The 13,085-nt window shown below is 38.5% G+C and overlaps 1 protein-coding gene across 1 annotated transcript; it reads left to right on the top strand.

Annotated features, from left to right (window-relative positions):
• Positions 1-999: 999 nt before the first annotated feature.
• On the top strand, positions 1,000-3,986 carry LOC149846927 (uncharacterized). The gene has a single exon (XM_089996665.1). It carries the CDS (start codon positions 1,477-1,479, stop codon positions 3,808-3,810), a length of 2,334 nt encoding a protein of 777 aa, XP_089852791.1. The 5' UTR covers positions 1,000-1,476; the 3' UTR covers positions 3,811-3,986.
• The last annotated feature ends 9,099 nt before the right edge of the window (positions 3,987-13,085 follow it).

A 13,085-nucleotide genomic window follows, 5' to 3' on the forward strand; every position in this document is an offset into this window, starting at 1 on the left:
TCGAGACCCAACGGGTTGGACTTGGCCCAAGCCCAACACTAGTAGTTCTGAGTCTTCTGATCTAATTGGTTGGGTTCGGCATGGGTCTAAGCCCATTTGGACGCATGTGAAAAAAAAAAAGGAGCTCTCTTCCCCAAAAATAAAAATAATTTATTTTGAATTGCCTGGCGTAACCTGATGAGACTGGTTCTGTTGGGTCCTTCCACGTCAGTCAGAAGGGTGCTGGGGCTAGAACTAGGGCCCCGCAGCGCACCCCCCCATGTGCACACGCACAAGTTGGGGGGAAGCCAGACAGACTGCAGACGTGACTCTGCCAGGGACTGGGCCCCAGCTCGGTCACTGTGTTTGTCAATTACCTAACCATTGCCCCCATCCCCAACTCTCGGCTTATTAGGATGCAAATAAGTCAGATCTAAAGATGGAGATTTTGCAAATTTTGGCTGTTCTCAATCCCAACCTCATCATTCAGGAATTAAATAGACTAGCAATTAAAGGAATTAATAAAACAAAAAAAAAATGGACAGTATGCAGCGTAACATCAAATATGAGAATAAACTCTTGTAAGACAAACCACTGTGTTGAAGACTAATAGAACCATGATTTTCTTTTTACCACATAATAACCAAAAGTGGTCATTTCTTATGCAGCAGCGGTGCTGATAGCCATCCATCTCAACATTTTTTTTTTGGGGGGATGGACACTACACTTACACCCATATCGATGTGTGACTGACAAGCAAATGCCCACCATACAGCGAATACTAACCAAAAGGGCCTGTCCGTCCTTTCTTTAATCTTCAAAACCTGCCTGAGTACGAACTGAAAACAAAATAATAAATTAACATTAATGGGAGGGCCTATAGAGCCACAGCCTCTCCGAGTGACTTTTGACCCTACTTAATAAGCCCATGTAAAGGAAAAAAAAAAACAAATGGCAGAAGATGGGACAACGTGTCAGAGCATTATCTCTATAGCCTACACCGTTTGCTGAAGACAGGGCATATGGCAGCGTATGGCTCCCAAGTGTGTTGTGTGGCCCAATTGATAACTGCAGGCAGGCAGGGCACTGTGGGTGGTCACTGCTTGTTCACATGCATCCCATTAGCACCCATCCGATTCGACTCGCACTCCCGACACTCTCGGTCATGTTGCCCGAAAAAACAGCATCAGGCAACAGGACCTGATCGTACTGGCTCAGCCTGCCATACCTACGGTCTTAGTGACAGCAATGTAAAACACCAAAGCTAAGAACCTCCTGCCCCTAAGGCCTATGTAGGGCGACGCCCTTAGGAATCGAACATCGATTGCCCTTCTAGCAGGCAAGGCTCCCACCCCACTACGCCAACCACACTTGAGGCCCATGTGGCCGTCGCCTACTTTACCAAATCCCTACTGCTACCTGCTTTTGGCCGAGTCCCTTCTCTGATGATGCCCATGCCGTGTCCGTGTTCAGGCATCCAGGCCTTTTAGAGGAGCAATGACGAACCCTCACCCTCTCACAGAGCCCAAGCCCAAGATGGACTCGTGCGTGATGGCCGTGAGTACAAGCATGGCCGCCATCGACGCGAAGCTCCGGGCGATGGTCGAGGTCCGTGAGGACGAAGCCAAGCTGCTGCTGCCCACCGTGACGGAGCCCGAAGGAGGAGGCGCAGTTTTGACGGCGATGCCGCTCCTCGAAGACGAGCTCAAGACCGGGAGGGCCAAATGGGCGCCGAGGTTCAGGCAGCCCGGCGCTGCTAAGCTATTGCCGGAGCTCTCCGCGTGGTTCGACCGCCTGGAGCCGCACTTCGGCGACGGGTGGAAGAGGGTGGGCATCTACGGTGCGCTCAAGGGGTCTCTCGGGGAGATAAAACGCCAGAAGGACGTGCTCCTGGCGCTCATGGAGCTCTGGTCGTGGGAGACCAACACCTTCGTGTTTCCGTGGGGGGAGATGACCATCACTCTCGAAGATCTCGCGGTGATGGGGCTTCCCCTCTTCGGGAAATTGGCCTGCGACAGGACTTGGGACGCCACGGACCGGCGGTCGGTCGCCGAGAACGAGCTCGAGGTCCGGCGGAAGAACAAGTTCCCATCTTCCGCCAAGGTCACCTACGCCGCCTGGATCAGGGAGTGGATGAGCGGGGAAGCGGACCCCCCATCGATGCGGGAGAACCAGGCGTTCCTGGCGCTGTGGCTTTGCAGGAGCGTGCTTCCTTCCAGTAGCGGCGAGGTGGTGAGGTACGGCGTCTTCCCGATGGCCGTCGACCTCTCCCTGGGCAATCCCGTCGCCCTCGCTCCGGCGCTCTTGAGCATCTTGTACGAAGGGTTCGGGAGGATCGCGACCTCCAAGGAGCCCGGGAGGGCCAATTGCTACCTCCCCCTCCATTTCCTGCAGGTTTGGGTGTGGGAGCATTTCCCCCAGCTTGCACCGAACGACGGCTTCAAGTTCGAAGACGGCGACATCCCGATGTGCAGGTGGCTGGGGAAGACGATACAAAGCGTGAGCATGGTGCAGGCGAGAGAGCGCTTCCGATCGGACGAACAGGTTGAATGGCGCCCATATACCAAGCAAAGGGGTCAATTGCCCAAATGGTTAACGCTAGAGGAAGATCAGTGGGTGCGGAGTCAGGCTGAGCTACCCGACCACGAGAAGGGATTCCTCCGCTGCATTCGTCCTGGCAAGATCGTTGGTGCCGGGACCGTGCAATCGTATCATCCGCATAGAGTAGCGCGGCAGTTCGGTCTGGACCAGGGAGTGCCGCAGTGGCACGGGTCGGCCTCCCACGGGAAGCTCGGCGACAAGGTGGTCGAGGAGGCCTTCGCCGAATACTGCAATCTCTGCGACCAGAACGCGAGCTTCCTCATCCCGAGCAACGCCCGAGTCGGATCGACGACGAAGAATTGCACCGAGTGGTGGCTGCGGCAGCTGGCCGCGGTGCCGACCCGCTCTCAGCCCTTCCCGGAGTCCGTAATCCACAACGCTGGTTCTTCGGACGAGGAGAACGACAGCCCTTCCGAGTGTCTCTCGTTCGAAGTCAAGCGATGCTCCAAGCAGAAGCTGCTTCCCTGCTCGCCCGCGTCGATGCCGCCGCCGAAGACGACGAATTCGAGGAAGAAGAGGCGATCCGACTGCTCCTGGCGCGACGAGTCCGACGACGAGGACTGCTGGGAGCAGGGGATCCAGCTGAGGATTGAAGGTGCGCAACTGATGCTCCGCGGGTTCGTGAGGTTCGTCGCGTCGGCACACATGGATCAGCTGCCGCGGATTGTCGCCAAGGGGAACGATGTCCTCGAGAGCCTGGTTTCCACGGGATTATCCGATCCCGGCGTCGATTCCCTCCTCAGGAGCTTGTGCCAACAGGCCGACGAATCCGCCGATCAGAGGTCCATCCTCTCCAGTTGCTCAACAGAAGAGGCTTCCTGTGCAGACGAGATGAAAGCCGCCGCCGGATTCCTGAGCAAGGCGGAGTTCGAGGTCGTCCGGCTCCGGAAGATAGAGCCGGATCTCTTCCAGGAGGTGGAAGAATGCGAGGCGGAGGTGCTTAAGGCCAGGGAGGTGGAAGAAGCGGCTCGGCGCGTTCGGGTGCAGGCGGAGGAAGAATTGGCTCGGAGGAGGAAGCAGCTGTCGGAGCACAAGGCGATGCTGGAGGAGAGCGAGGGCGTGGTGAGGCAGCAGAGCGACGCGTGGAGCACAGCCGAGAAGAGGTTGGTGGAGGTGAAGAGCGAGGTGAGTCGAGCGTCGCAGGCGCTGGCAACTGCCGAGGCAACGTGGAACCGGCTGTGCCGCGAGGCACTCACGCTCAAGTACGCCAACCTGCACTCCACTTTGTAAATAAAAGCGACACCCGCTTTCGTTTTGGAAAGGCCAAAGTCCCCCCCCCCCCCCCCCACCCATCCCTTCTGTGGGAGTTCTGTAATTCTGTTGTTGTCTGTGTGTATCCTTTTGTTTTGTTTTTTGGACATTTTGCTAATTCAGGATATGTTGGGATTTTGCATGATCAGGCTAAACTTTATGGTTCACGAAAAATTTTGTGCAATTTCCGGTGCATTGTAGAGGAATCAAACCCCATCAAACCTCGTGAAGCATCTTCATGGAACTTCATCATCAATGGACTACTCGCGACTCTACTATATCAGCCACCAATCCTCTATGTGATAAATTTGTGTTATTAGTAGAGGGAAAAAGTAATTTACGACAAAAGTGACATTTTTTTTGAAATGTTTATTTTTTTTTAAATCTGTATGCTGTTTAAAATAGTAAATACTATTATTTTTATGACATTTTTAGCTCTCAAACTTATTGTTTTTGGTGCAAATTTCCTTTCGAGTTTTAAAAAAAATAGTTTTTTTTATGCAAAGTTATTACATTTTTTTATAAAAAGTAACCTATGTATTTATGCAGTTTGTAGGTTCAAGTTTGAATATATATATATATATATATATATATATATATATATATATATATATATATATATATATATATATATATATATATATATATATATATATATATATATATATATATATATATATATATATATATATATTTATGCATATTTCTAAAAAAAAATTATGTGAAGTAATTCAAGTATTTTCAAAATTTTGTGGTTCGAGTTTAAAAGAAATTTTAGAATTTTTTTATGCGAAGGTATTACATTTTTTATGCAAAGTAATTCAGGTATTTGTGTAGTTTGTCAGTTTGAATTTAAAAGAAATTTTACAAATTTTTATGCAAATTTAAGGAAAATTTTATGCGAGGTAACTAAGATATTTGTGATGTTTAAAAGTTCAAGTTTAAAAGAAAGTTCAACATATAGTTCTTGATTAATTATTTTTAAAGGAATCCTCAATGCCCTAGGTAAACGCGGACAAGGAAATAAGGTCGACCTTCTTTTTTAATGCCTTAGCCAAAATTAGGGTTGAGCCTATTGAGACTTTGCAATTTCATTTACTAAATATTTTGTAATTTGTGAAGCTTTTATGGAGCCTCCCTTGACCAATAAAATGAGACTCTCGTTGTTACCATAAGATAAGATATCAAACCGATTGGAATACTCGTCGCTCTTTCTCTAGTTGGACGTCACCTGTATGCAAGTTTGTGAGGAGGATGAAGTGAAGGCTCCCATATATTGGAGTAAAGGGTGATGGTCAATTACTGGGAGTGATGCTCTTATGAGGTGCTGCTACCATCTTTTAACTTGCATCAACAAGTTTAGGGAAAGATATACTTGCGATCATAGAAAACTACACTAAGGTAAACGAGCAACTACAAGCATGACTGAAGGATCTTGGGCAGTGATTTTTGTTTTCGATTGTTTTGTAAATCATTGAAATGAAAGTGTAACTGATTTCGTCTTTAACTAGTTTACATACTAAGATTTATTATACAAAGTTATTACATTTTTTATGTAAAGTAACTCAAGTATTTACAAGGTTTTGAGGTTCAAATTTAAAAAAAAAAATTGCCGTTTGTTTATGCAAAGTTATTACATTTTTTATGCAAAATAACTCAGGTATTTATGAGGTTTTGAGGCTCGATTTTAAAAAAAAATTATAGATTTTTTATATGAAATTATTACATTTTTTATGTGAAGTAACTCAGGTATTTATGCAGTTTATTGGTTCAAGTTTAAAAGAAAGTTCACAAACTTATTATGTGAAATTATTACATTTTTATGTGAAATAACTCAAGTATTTACGAAGTTTTGAGGTTCGAGTTTAAAAGAAATTTTTCAGTTTTTTTATGCGCATTTAATATATTTTTTATATGAATTAACTCAAGTACTTATGAGGTTTTGAGGTTTGAGTTTAAAAAAAAATTGTAATTTTTTATGCAAAGTTATTATATTTTTTATGTGAAGTAACTCAAGTATTTGCGAGGTTTTAAGGTTTGAGTTAAAAAAAAAATCACAAAAATTTTATGTAAAGTTATTATATTCTTATGTGAAGTAACTTCGGTATTTATGCAGTTTGTCGGTTCGAGTTTAAAAAAAATCACATATTTATTATGCAAAGGTATTATATTTTTTATGCGAAGTAACTCAAGTATTTGCGAGGTTTTGAGGTTCAAGTTTAAAAAAAATATATAGTTTTTTTATGTAAAGTTATTACATTTTTTATGCAAAGTAACTCAAGTATTTGTGAGGTTTTGAGGTTCGAGTTTAAATGAAATTTCATAATTTTTGTATGCAAAGTTATTATATTTTTTATACGAAGTAACTCAAGTATTTGCAAGGTTTTGAGGTTCGAGTTTAAAAAAAAAATTGTAGATTTTTTATGTGAAGTTATTATAGTTTTTATACGATGTAACTCAGGTATTTGCACAGTTTGCCAAATCGAGTTTAAAAAAAACTCATAGAATTTTTATGCACATTCTAGAGTTTTTTATGCAAAGTAACTCAAGTATTTACGAGGTTTTAATGTTCAAGTTTAAAAGAAATTTCTCAAGAATTTAAAAAATATCATAAAATCTATCAAATTTAAATTTAAAATTTCATCCACAAATTAAATAACATCCATACATTCACTCTTTACTTCATATCAATATCTCTATCTGAAAATATTATCAAATTTGCTCTAAATTCGTCATTATCCTCCTTCTGAGTCGTCAGCTTTTCTTTTCTTTTTTTCATTTCGAACGTTGTCACTCTCTTTTGTGTGAATGTTACTATCGAAGCTTTGATTCACACTTCCTTTGCCTTTGCCGATCACGAAACTTTTGTTCGCACTGCTTTTGCCACTAGCGGAGTATGTTCTTTTACTGATGTCAATAACCCTACCTTTCCTGTTGGCTACACTTTTGTGGTTTCCTTTAGCACAACAGTGTTCGATCCCACTGACTGCCATATTATGGTTTGTGCTGCCTTTTCTACTTCAAATGCTGCCTTTTCTGCTTTAGCTACCTTTACCAACTCGAATTATCTAACTTGCTTACAATAAGCAATCATTTGTTTTCTGTCGTCCGTGATATCAGCCTGACAAAAAGGTTTATGTTTGTTATAAAAACAACTATCAGCCTTTCGATGCTCATCACAAAAAAGAACATTTAAACACATACCTAAGTGAAATTCTCCCATCTTCCTGTCCTAAAAGTGATATATAAGAGATCACAAAAAGATCACAATCTTTCCTGTAACAATCATAATGCAAGTCAACGTATAAAAAAATTAATTGAATTAACAAACATATAAACAAAGTACTTATTATCTTGCAGATATTGAAGTCATCTTAACTACCTACACCAACCACATGAAATATACATCTATTGAGAATAAAATACATACAATAACCACTATACAAAACCAACTACCCATATTAACACCTTGTGCACGGTCAACCCAAGCCCTATTACACATACACAAAAAAATAAAAAATCATATAATAATAGACAAGCATCTTCAAAGAAGCAAAAATATTATTTTTTTATGCTATAAGGCATCTTCAAAGCAAACACAGATCCTCAAAATAAACATATTATATTCTTTCAGAAAAAAAAAAGCTCTAAACTATACTTGCAGAGAGAATTTTAGGGTCTGTAGTTTGGGAGCACAAAGAACTCATCTTTCGAACTAACCAGAGAAGTCAATGGGAAGAATTCCACAACCTCGTCAAAATCACCAAAAAAAACATCGAAGATAAGAAAAACTCAAAAATTGTGCGAAGGAGATTGTGTGAACCACAGGTTGGGGACCACTAAAAACCCTAGATTTTGTTCTTAAAAAAAACCAAAATTTTGAGTTGTTGGTACCAGACCAAAAATAACCCTAAGCAAAAATAACCCAGATCCAGACCTAGTACCAACATCTTAAACACAGAAAAAAGACCCGCGTTTTAAATTTTAAAAGACATACACATATTTTTTATGAAATATTATTTCATTTTTTTATGTGAAGTAACTTAGGTATTTAGGCAGTTTCTTGGTTCGAGTTTAAAAAAAAAATCACATATTTTTTATGCAAATTTAAAAAAATTTATGTGAAGTTGCTTAAGTATTTACGATGTTTAGAGGTTAGAGTTTAAAAGAAAGTTCACTCACACTTACTTTATCCGATATTATTATATTTTTTATGTGAAGTAACTCAAGTATTTGTGAGGTTTGTCAGTTCGAGTTAAAAAAAATTATAATTTTTTTATGCTACATTATTACATTTTTATACGAAGTAACTCAATTATTCGCGATGTTTGTCGGTTAGAGTTAATTTTTTTTTAAAAAAACTATGCGACATTATTACATTTTTTATGTGAGGTAACTCAAGTGTTTTTGATGTTTACCAATTTGACTTTAAAAAAATTATAGATTTTTTATACAACATTATTACATTTTTTATGTGAGGTAACTCAAGTATTTACGATGTTTGTTAGTTCGAGTTAAAAAAAAATTTACAAATTTTTTATGCGACGTTATTATATTTTTTATGCAAGGTAACTCAAGTATTTATGATATTTGTCGGTTCTAGTTTAAAAGAAAGTTCACTCACACTTATTTTATGCAAAATTGGTAAATTTTTAATACACTATAACTCAGCTATTTGAGAGGTTGGAGTTTCCGATGGAGACAGAGGAAATTCATATATGGAAAAAAATTGCACAAAAAATGATAGGTGCGAGAGCTAAAAAAGGTCATAAAAATATCAGTAGTAGACAAATTTAACAATTTTGAAGGCATTTCAGGAGACATCATTTTTTCCATACAGTATGATTGTTTTTCATTATTAGAGATTGTGTATAGTAGTTCTACTGTTTTGTGATGAATAAGCAAAGTAATGATACCACGATCTTCAAGGGCTATGCTCACTTGGTAGGGGTGAGTTGTGAATATTGCCAAGTTGACAAGCATCCTTTGCTGCAAGGTTGAAGCAAGCACACTCTCTGATGGGTGGGTGAAATCTCAAGGTTTTTTACCAAGAAAAAATAACTATACTATACGATAAAAATGACACGTTTCTTGAAATGTTCCACAAATTTTGAAATTTGCCTCATGTTTAAATTCACAAATGTTTGACTCTTTTAGGTTCATTTTATCCTTTGCACGAGCAAACCTCTTGAGTTCACATGGTATATCGATATGGTCTCTTAGTATTGCAAACTATCACTAAAAGGTAAATTCACACATTTTTTGCGTACCTCACGAAAATCACATAACCAAATTTATAAACTTCTTATAACTTAGACCTGTCGAAACTTAGCAAATAGTTTACTAAATTTGCATATGTAATCCAAAGTTCTCATAATCAAATCTACTAACTTTTTGTAAATGAAACCTATCAAAACTTCTTAAATATTTCACTAAATTTGCATAAATATGTGAACTTTATATAATTAAAACCTATCATAACTTTGCAAATATTTTACTAAATTCACATGTATAATACAAAGTTTGCAAAACTAAATTTGTGAACTTTCTGTAACTGAAAAATATTGTAACTTTACAAATATTTCACTAAATTCACATCTATAGTATAAAGTTTGCATAACTAAATTTGAAAACTTTCTATAACTGAAACATATGATAACTTTTTAAATATTTCACTAAATTCTCATATGCAGTACAAAGTTTGTATAAATAAATTCATGAATTTTTATAACTAAAACTTATCGTAACATCAAAAATATTTTGCTAAATTTGCATATATAGAACAAAGCTCGCATGACCAAATTCGCCAATTTTCTGCAAAATATATGTGTCATAACATCAAAAATATTTTACAAAGTTCATATAACTAATTCGTAAACTTATTGTAACTAAAACTTATCATAACATCATAAATATTTTACTAAATTCACATATATAGTACGAAGTTTGCTTAACTAAATTCATGAACTTTTTGTAACTGAAACCTGATGTAACATCGTAAATATTTTACTAAATTCACATATATAGTACGAGGTTCACATAACTAAAATTATGAATTTCCTTTAACTGAAATCATAACATCATAAATATTTTACTAAATTCATGTATATAATATGAAGTTCATGTAACCAAATTCGTGAACTTCTTGTAACTAAAATCATAACTTCATAAATATTCTATTAAATTCACATATATTATACGAGTTTCATATTTGGATTGCAATTGTGCTCATAGAATTGATGAATAATTTGTAGACTTTATAGAATTTCATAAATGTTAGGAGTAAGGACTTTCATGAATTTTTTTTTATGCAAAATTTTGTACGAGCATTAAATGCAATGCTTTCTTTTTAAACTCCTTCTCCGTAGCCCAGGGTCATTTTTGAGAGGGTGGTGTATGCTCTCCCCCGATGATTCACTAAATCCCACGTCTGTGCTCGGGGAGGCGAATGAGCGCCATGTATTTACTCACATGGGGCTCGTATTCCTGTGTATGTTGACATAACTTTGCATCAGACTCTGGTGCTGTTGCAAAGACTTAATCACCCTTTCTTGCTATTCTTCCCTTGAAATGACGATTGGAGGAAATGACAAAAATATCCTCCATTCAAAAGTTTGGAAACTACGGTTCGAAAAAAGGACAAAAAAGTCCTTCATTCAGAAAGTTTGATGTTAACTATTTAAAATAGAGACGTTCCCTATTCATTAAACTCTTACGCCATCTGCTGTAACAGTAGCTCCCATTGTCAACAAAAACTTTGCCTTCATCTCCAGTCGAGGTTTCCGCCTTGTTTTTCATCATGTTTTACAACACATTGTTGCATTCTCGTGCCTGCCTTGTGTTACTAAACATTCACGTGTCTTCTCTTCATTTTCGTTGTCGTTAGGCATTATGGAAGAAAGCAATGACACACAAACATTTCGACCAGTGCCATTAAAGCGTCGTGAGTAGCTTTCCATCCCATCATGCTATCGATGAAGAACGCATGTCATCTTGTGTGCCATTAAGGCATTGTTTTGTTACTACAGGTAGATTTTGTTATTACGATGGGTGCAAATTTATCGATATTTGTAAGACGCTAGGACCTGTTGACAAGAATGCTTGTTTACAAATACTAGGAAGGGCCTCTACCCCATCAGATATCCTACATTCACTCATTATATGCATTGTATCTCAAACCGCTGTATTAGTAACAAACTACCGATTTATGAGATATTGTTTTGTTAGTTAATATCAATTTGTTTGCTATTATGCTTAATTTCTTTCGTATCGATTTGTAATTTATTGTGCGATATATTTATCAACCTTTTAGATATTATGGTTTTGTATTGTCGATTTGTAAGTTATTATGCTGAACTGCCGTATCGATTTTCAATATATTATTCGATATGTATATCGATTTGTAAGATATTATATGTTTTGTAATATGTATTCATAAGATATTTGTACACAGACTTTGAAAACGTGTGTGTGCAGAAACACATTGTTACACGCATGCAGTGGTGATTTTCGCATTCAAATCGCTGCTCAGTCAGCGATTTCTATTGAACTCGCTTCACAACTTCTTGGATATAATGACAGTGTTATCGTCAACACACATGTACGACATTTCGTGTCTTTTATTGGCATGGTAAATGACAACTCGATGCTCAGTATAAGCAAATATCAAATTGCACTTGCTTTTCTACTGTCATTCATTAAATCGTTTCTTTGACTTGCTAACCCTTATTGGTATCCGTTGCTATATGCATCCTGATTAAATCGTAGTAAACATTGCTTACAAAACATTCTTGTGTCTTCTCTTCTTTGGCGTTGTCGTTAGGCATTATGGAAAAAAGCAATGATGCACAAACATTCTGACCGGTGATATTAAAGTGTCGTGAGTAGCTTTCCCGTTCATCATGCTATCGCTGAAGAACACATGTCTTCTTGTGTGCCATTAAGGCATTGTTTTGTTACTGCAGGTAGATCTTGTTCTTACGATGGTTGGAAACTTATCGATATTTGTAAGACGCTGGGACTTGTTGACAAGAATGCTTGTTTACAAATGCTAGGAAGGGCCTCTACCCCCATCAGGTATCCTACATTCACTCATTATATGCATTGTATCTCAGACCGTTGTATTAGTAACAAACTATTGATTTGTGAGATATTGTTTTGTTAGTTAATATTGATTTGTTTGCTATTATGCTGGCAACACAAACTGATATATTGCTTATAACATTATTGAGCTTATCATCAGGTTGTAATGAAGATGATCTAGCTTAATCAATTGAAAGATATGGAGAATTGAACATCTGTACTAATGACGCAACTGAAGAATTGAACATCTGCACTAATGATGCACATGATAAGAAGGGTGCAGGCATTAGACTCACTCTTGACTTGAATGTTCCAGTAGAAGAAATGCAATTCAATAATGAGGTAGATTATCATGACAGTACACATGATAAAATTGTAGGCACTGGGAATGTACATGGAAGTACACTTGACTATGTTCCGGTAGAGAGAATGCAGTTTAATAATTAGGAAGCTGCATATAAATTTTACAATGATTATGCCTTAAAAGTTGGCTTCAGTGTGAGAGGGTTTATTCTTGGTCAAAAAATGCACAGGGTGTCGTGGTGAGAAAGACATATGTTTGTTCCAAGCAAGGTTGGAAGAAATCAATGGAAAATCCAACAAGGAGCATGTCAGAATCAAGATGTGGATGTCAAGCGAGAATGGTTTTAAGAAGACATCCGAATGAGAAATTTCTAGTTCGTACTTTAATCAGTGATCACAATCATGATTTATCTGCATCATTTATGACTCCTATGTTAAGGTCACATCGTAAAGTAACTGTAACGCATGCTGCAATGGCTAAAATAGCCGATAGCGTCGGCATTGCACCAAGGAAGACATACAATTTGTTTGCCCACATAGATGGTGGTCGCGATAATGTGTCATTCACACCTTTGGATCTAAGAAACCACTTGAGAAGGAAGAGGACAAATAATATGAAGAATGGAGAAATATGTTCTTTAGTTAATTACTTGCAGAAGAAATCAAGCAATGACCATGGTTTCTTTAGTGCAATGCAACTGGATGAAGATGGATATGCTGTGAATATGTTTTAGGCAGATTCAAAGTCAAGAGTAAATTATGAATGCTTTAATGATGTGCTTGTATTTGATACTACAGTGAAGATTAATACTGAACAGTGGCCATTTGCGCAGTTTGTCGGAGTGAACCATCACTCACAGAGTTGTATA

The sequence above is a fragment of the Nuphar pumila genome, chromosome 2, assembly GCF_984573655.1.
Source record: "Nuphar pumila chromosome 2, dmNupPumi1.hap1.1, whole genome shotgun sequence".
Lineage (NCBI taxonomy): Eukaryota > Viridiplantae > Streptophyta > Magnoliopsida > Nymphaeales > Nymphaeaceae > Nuphar > Nuphar pumila.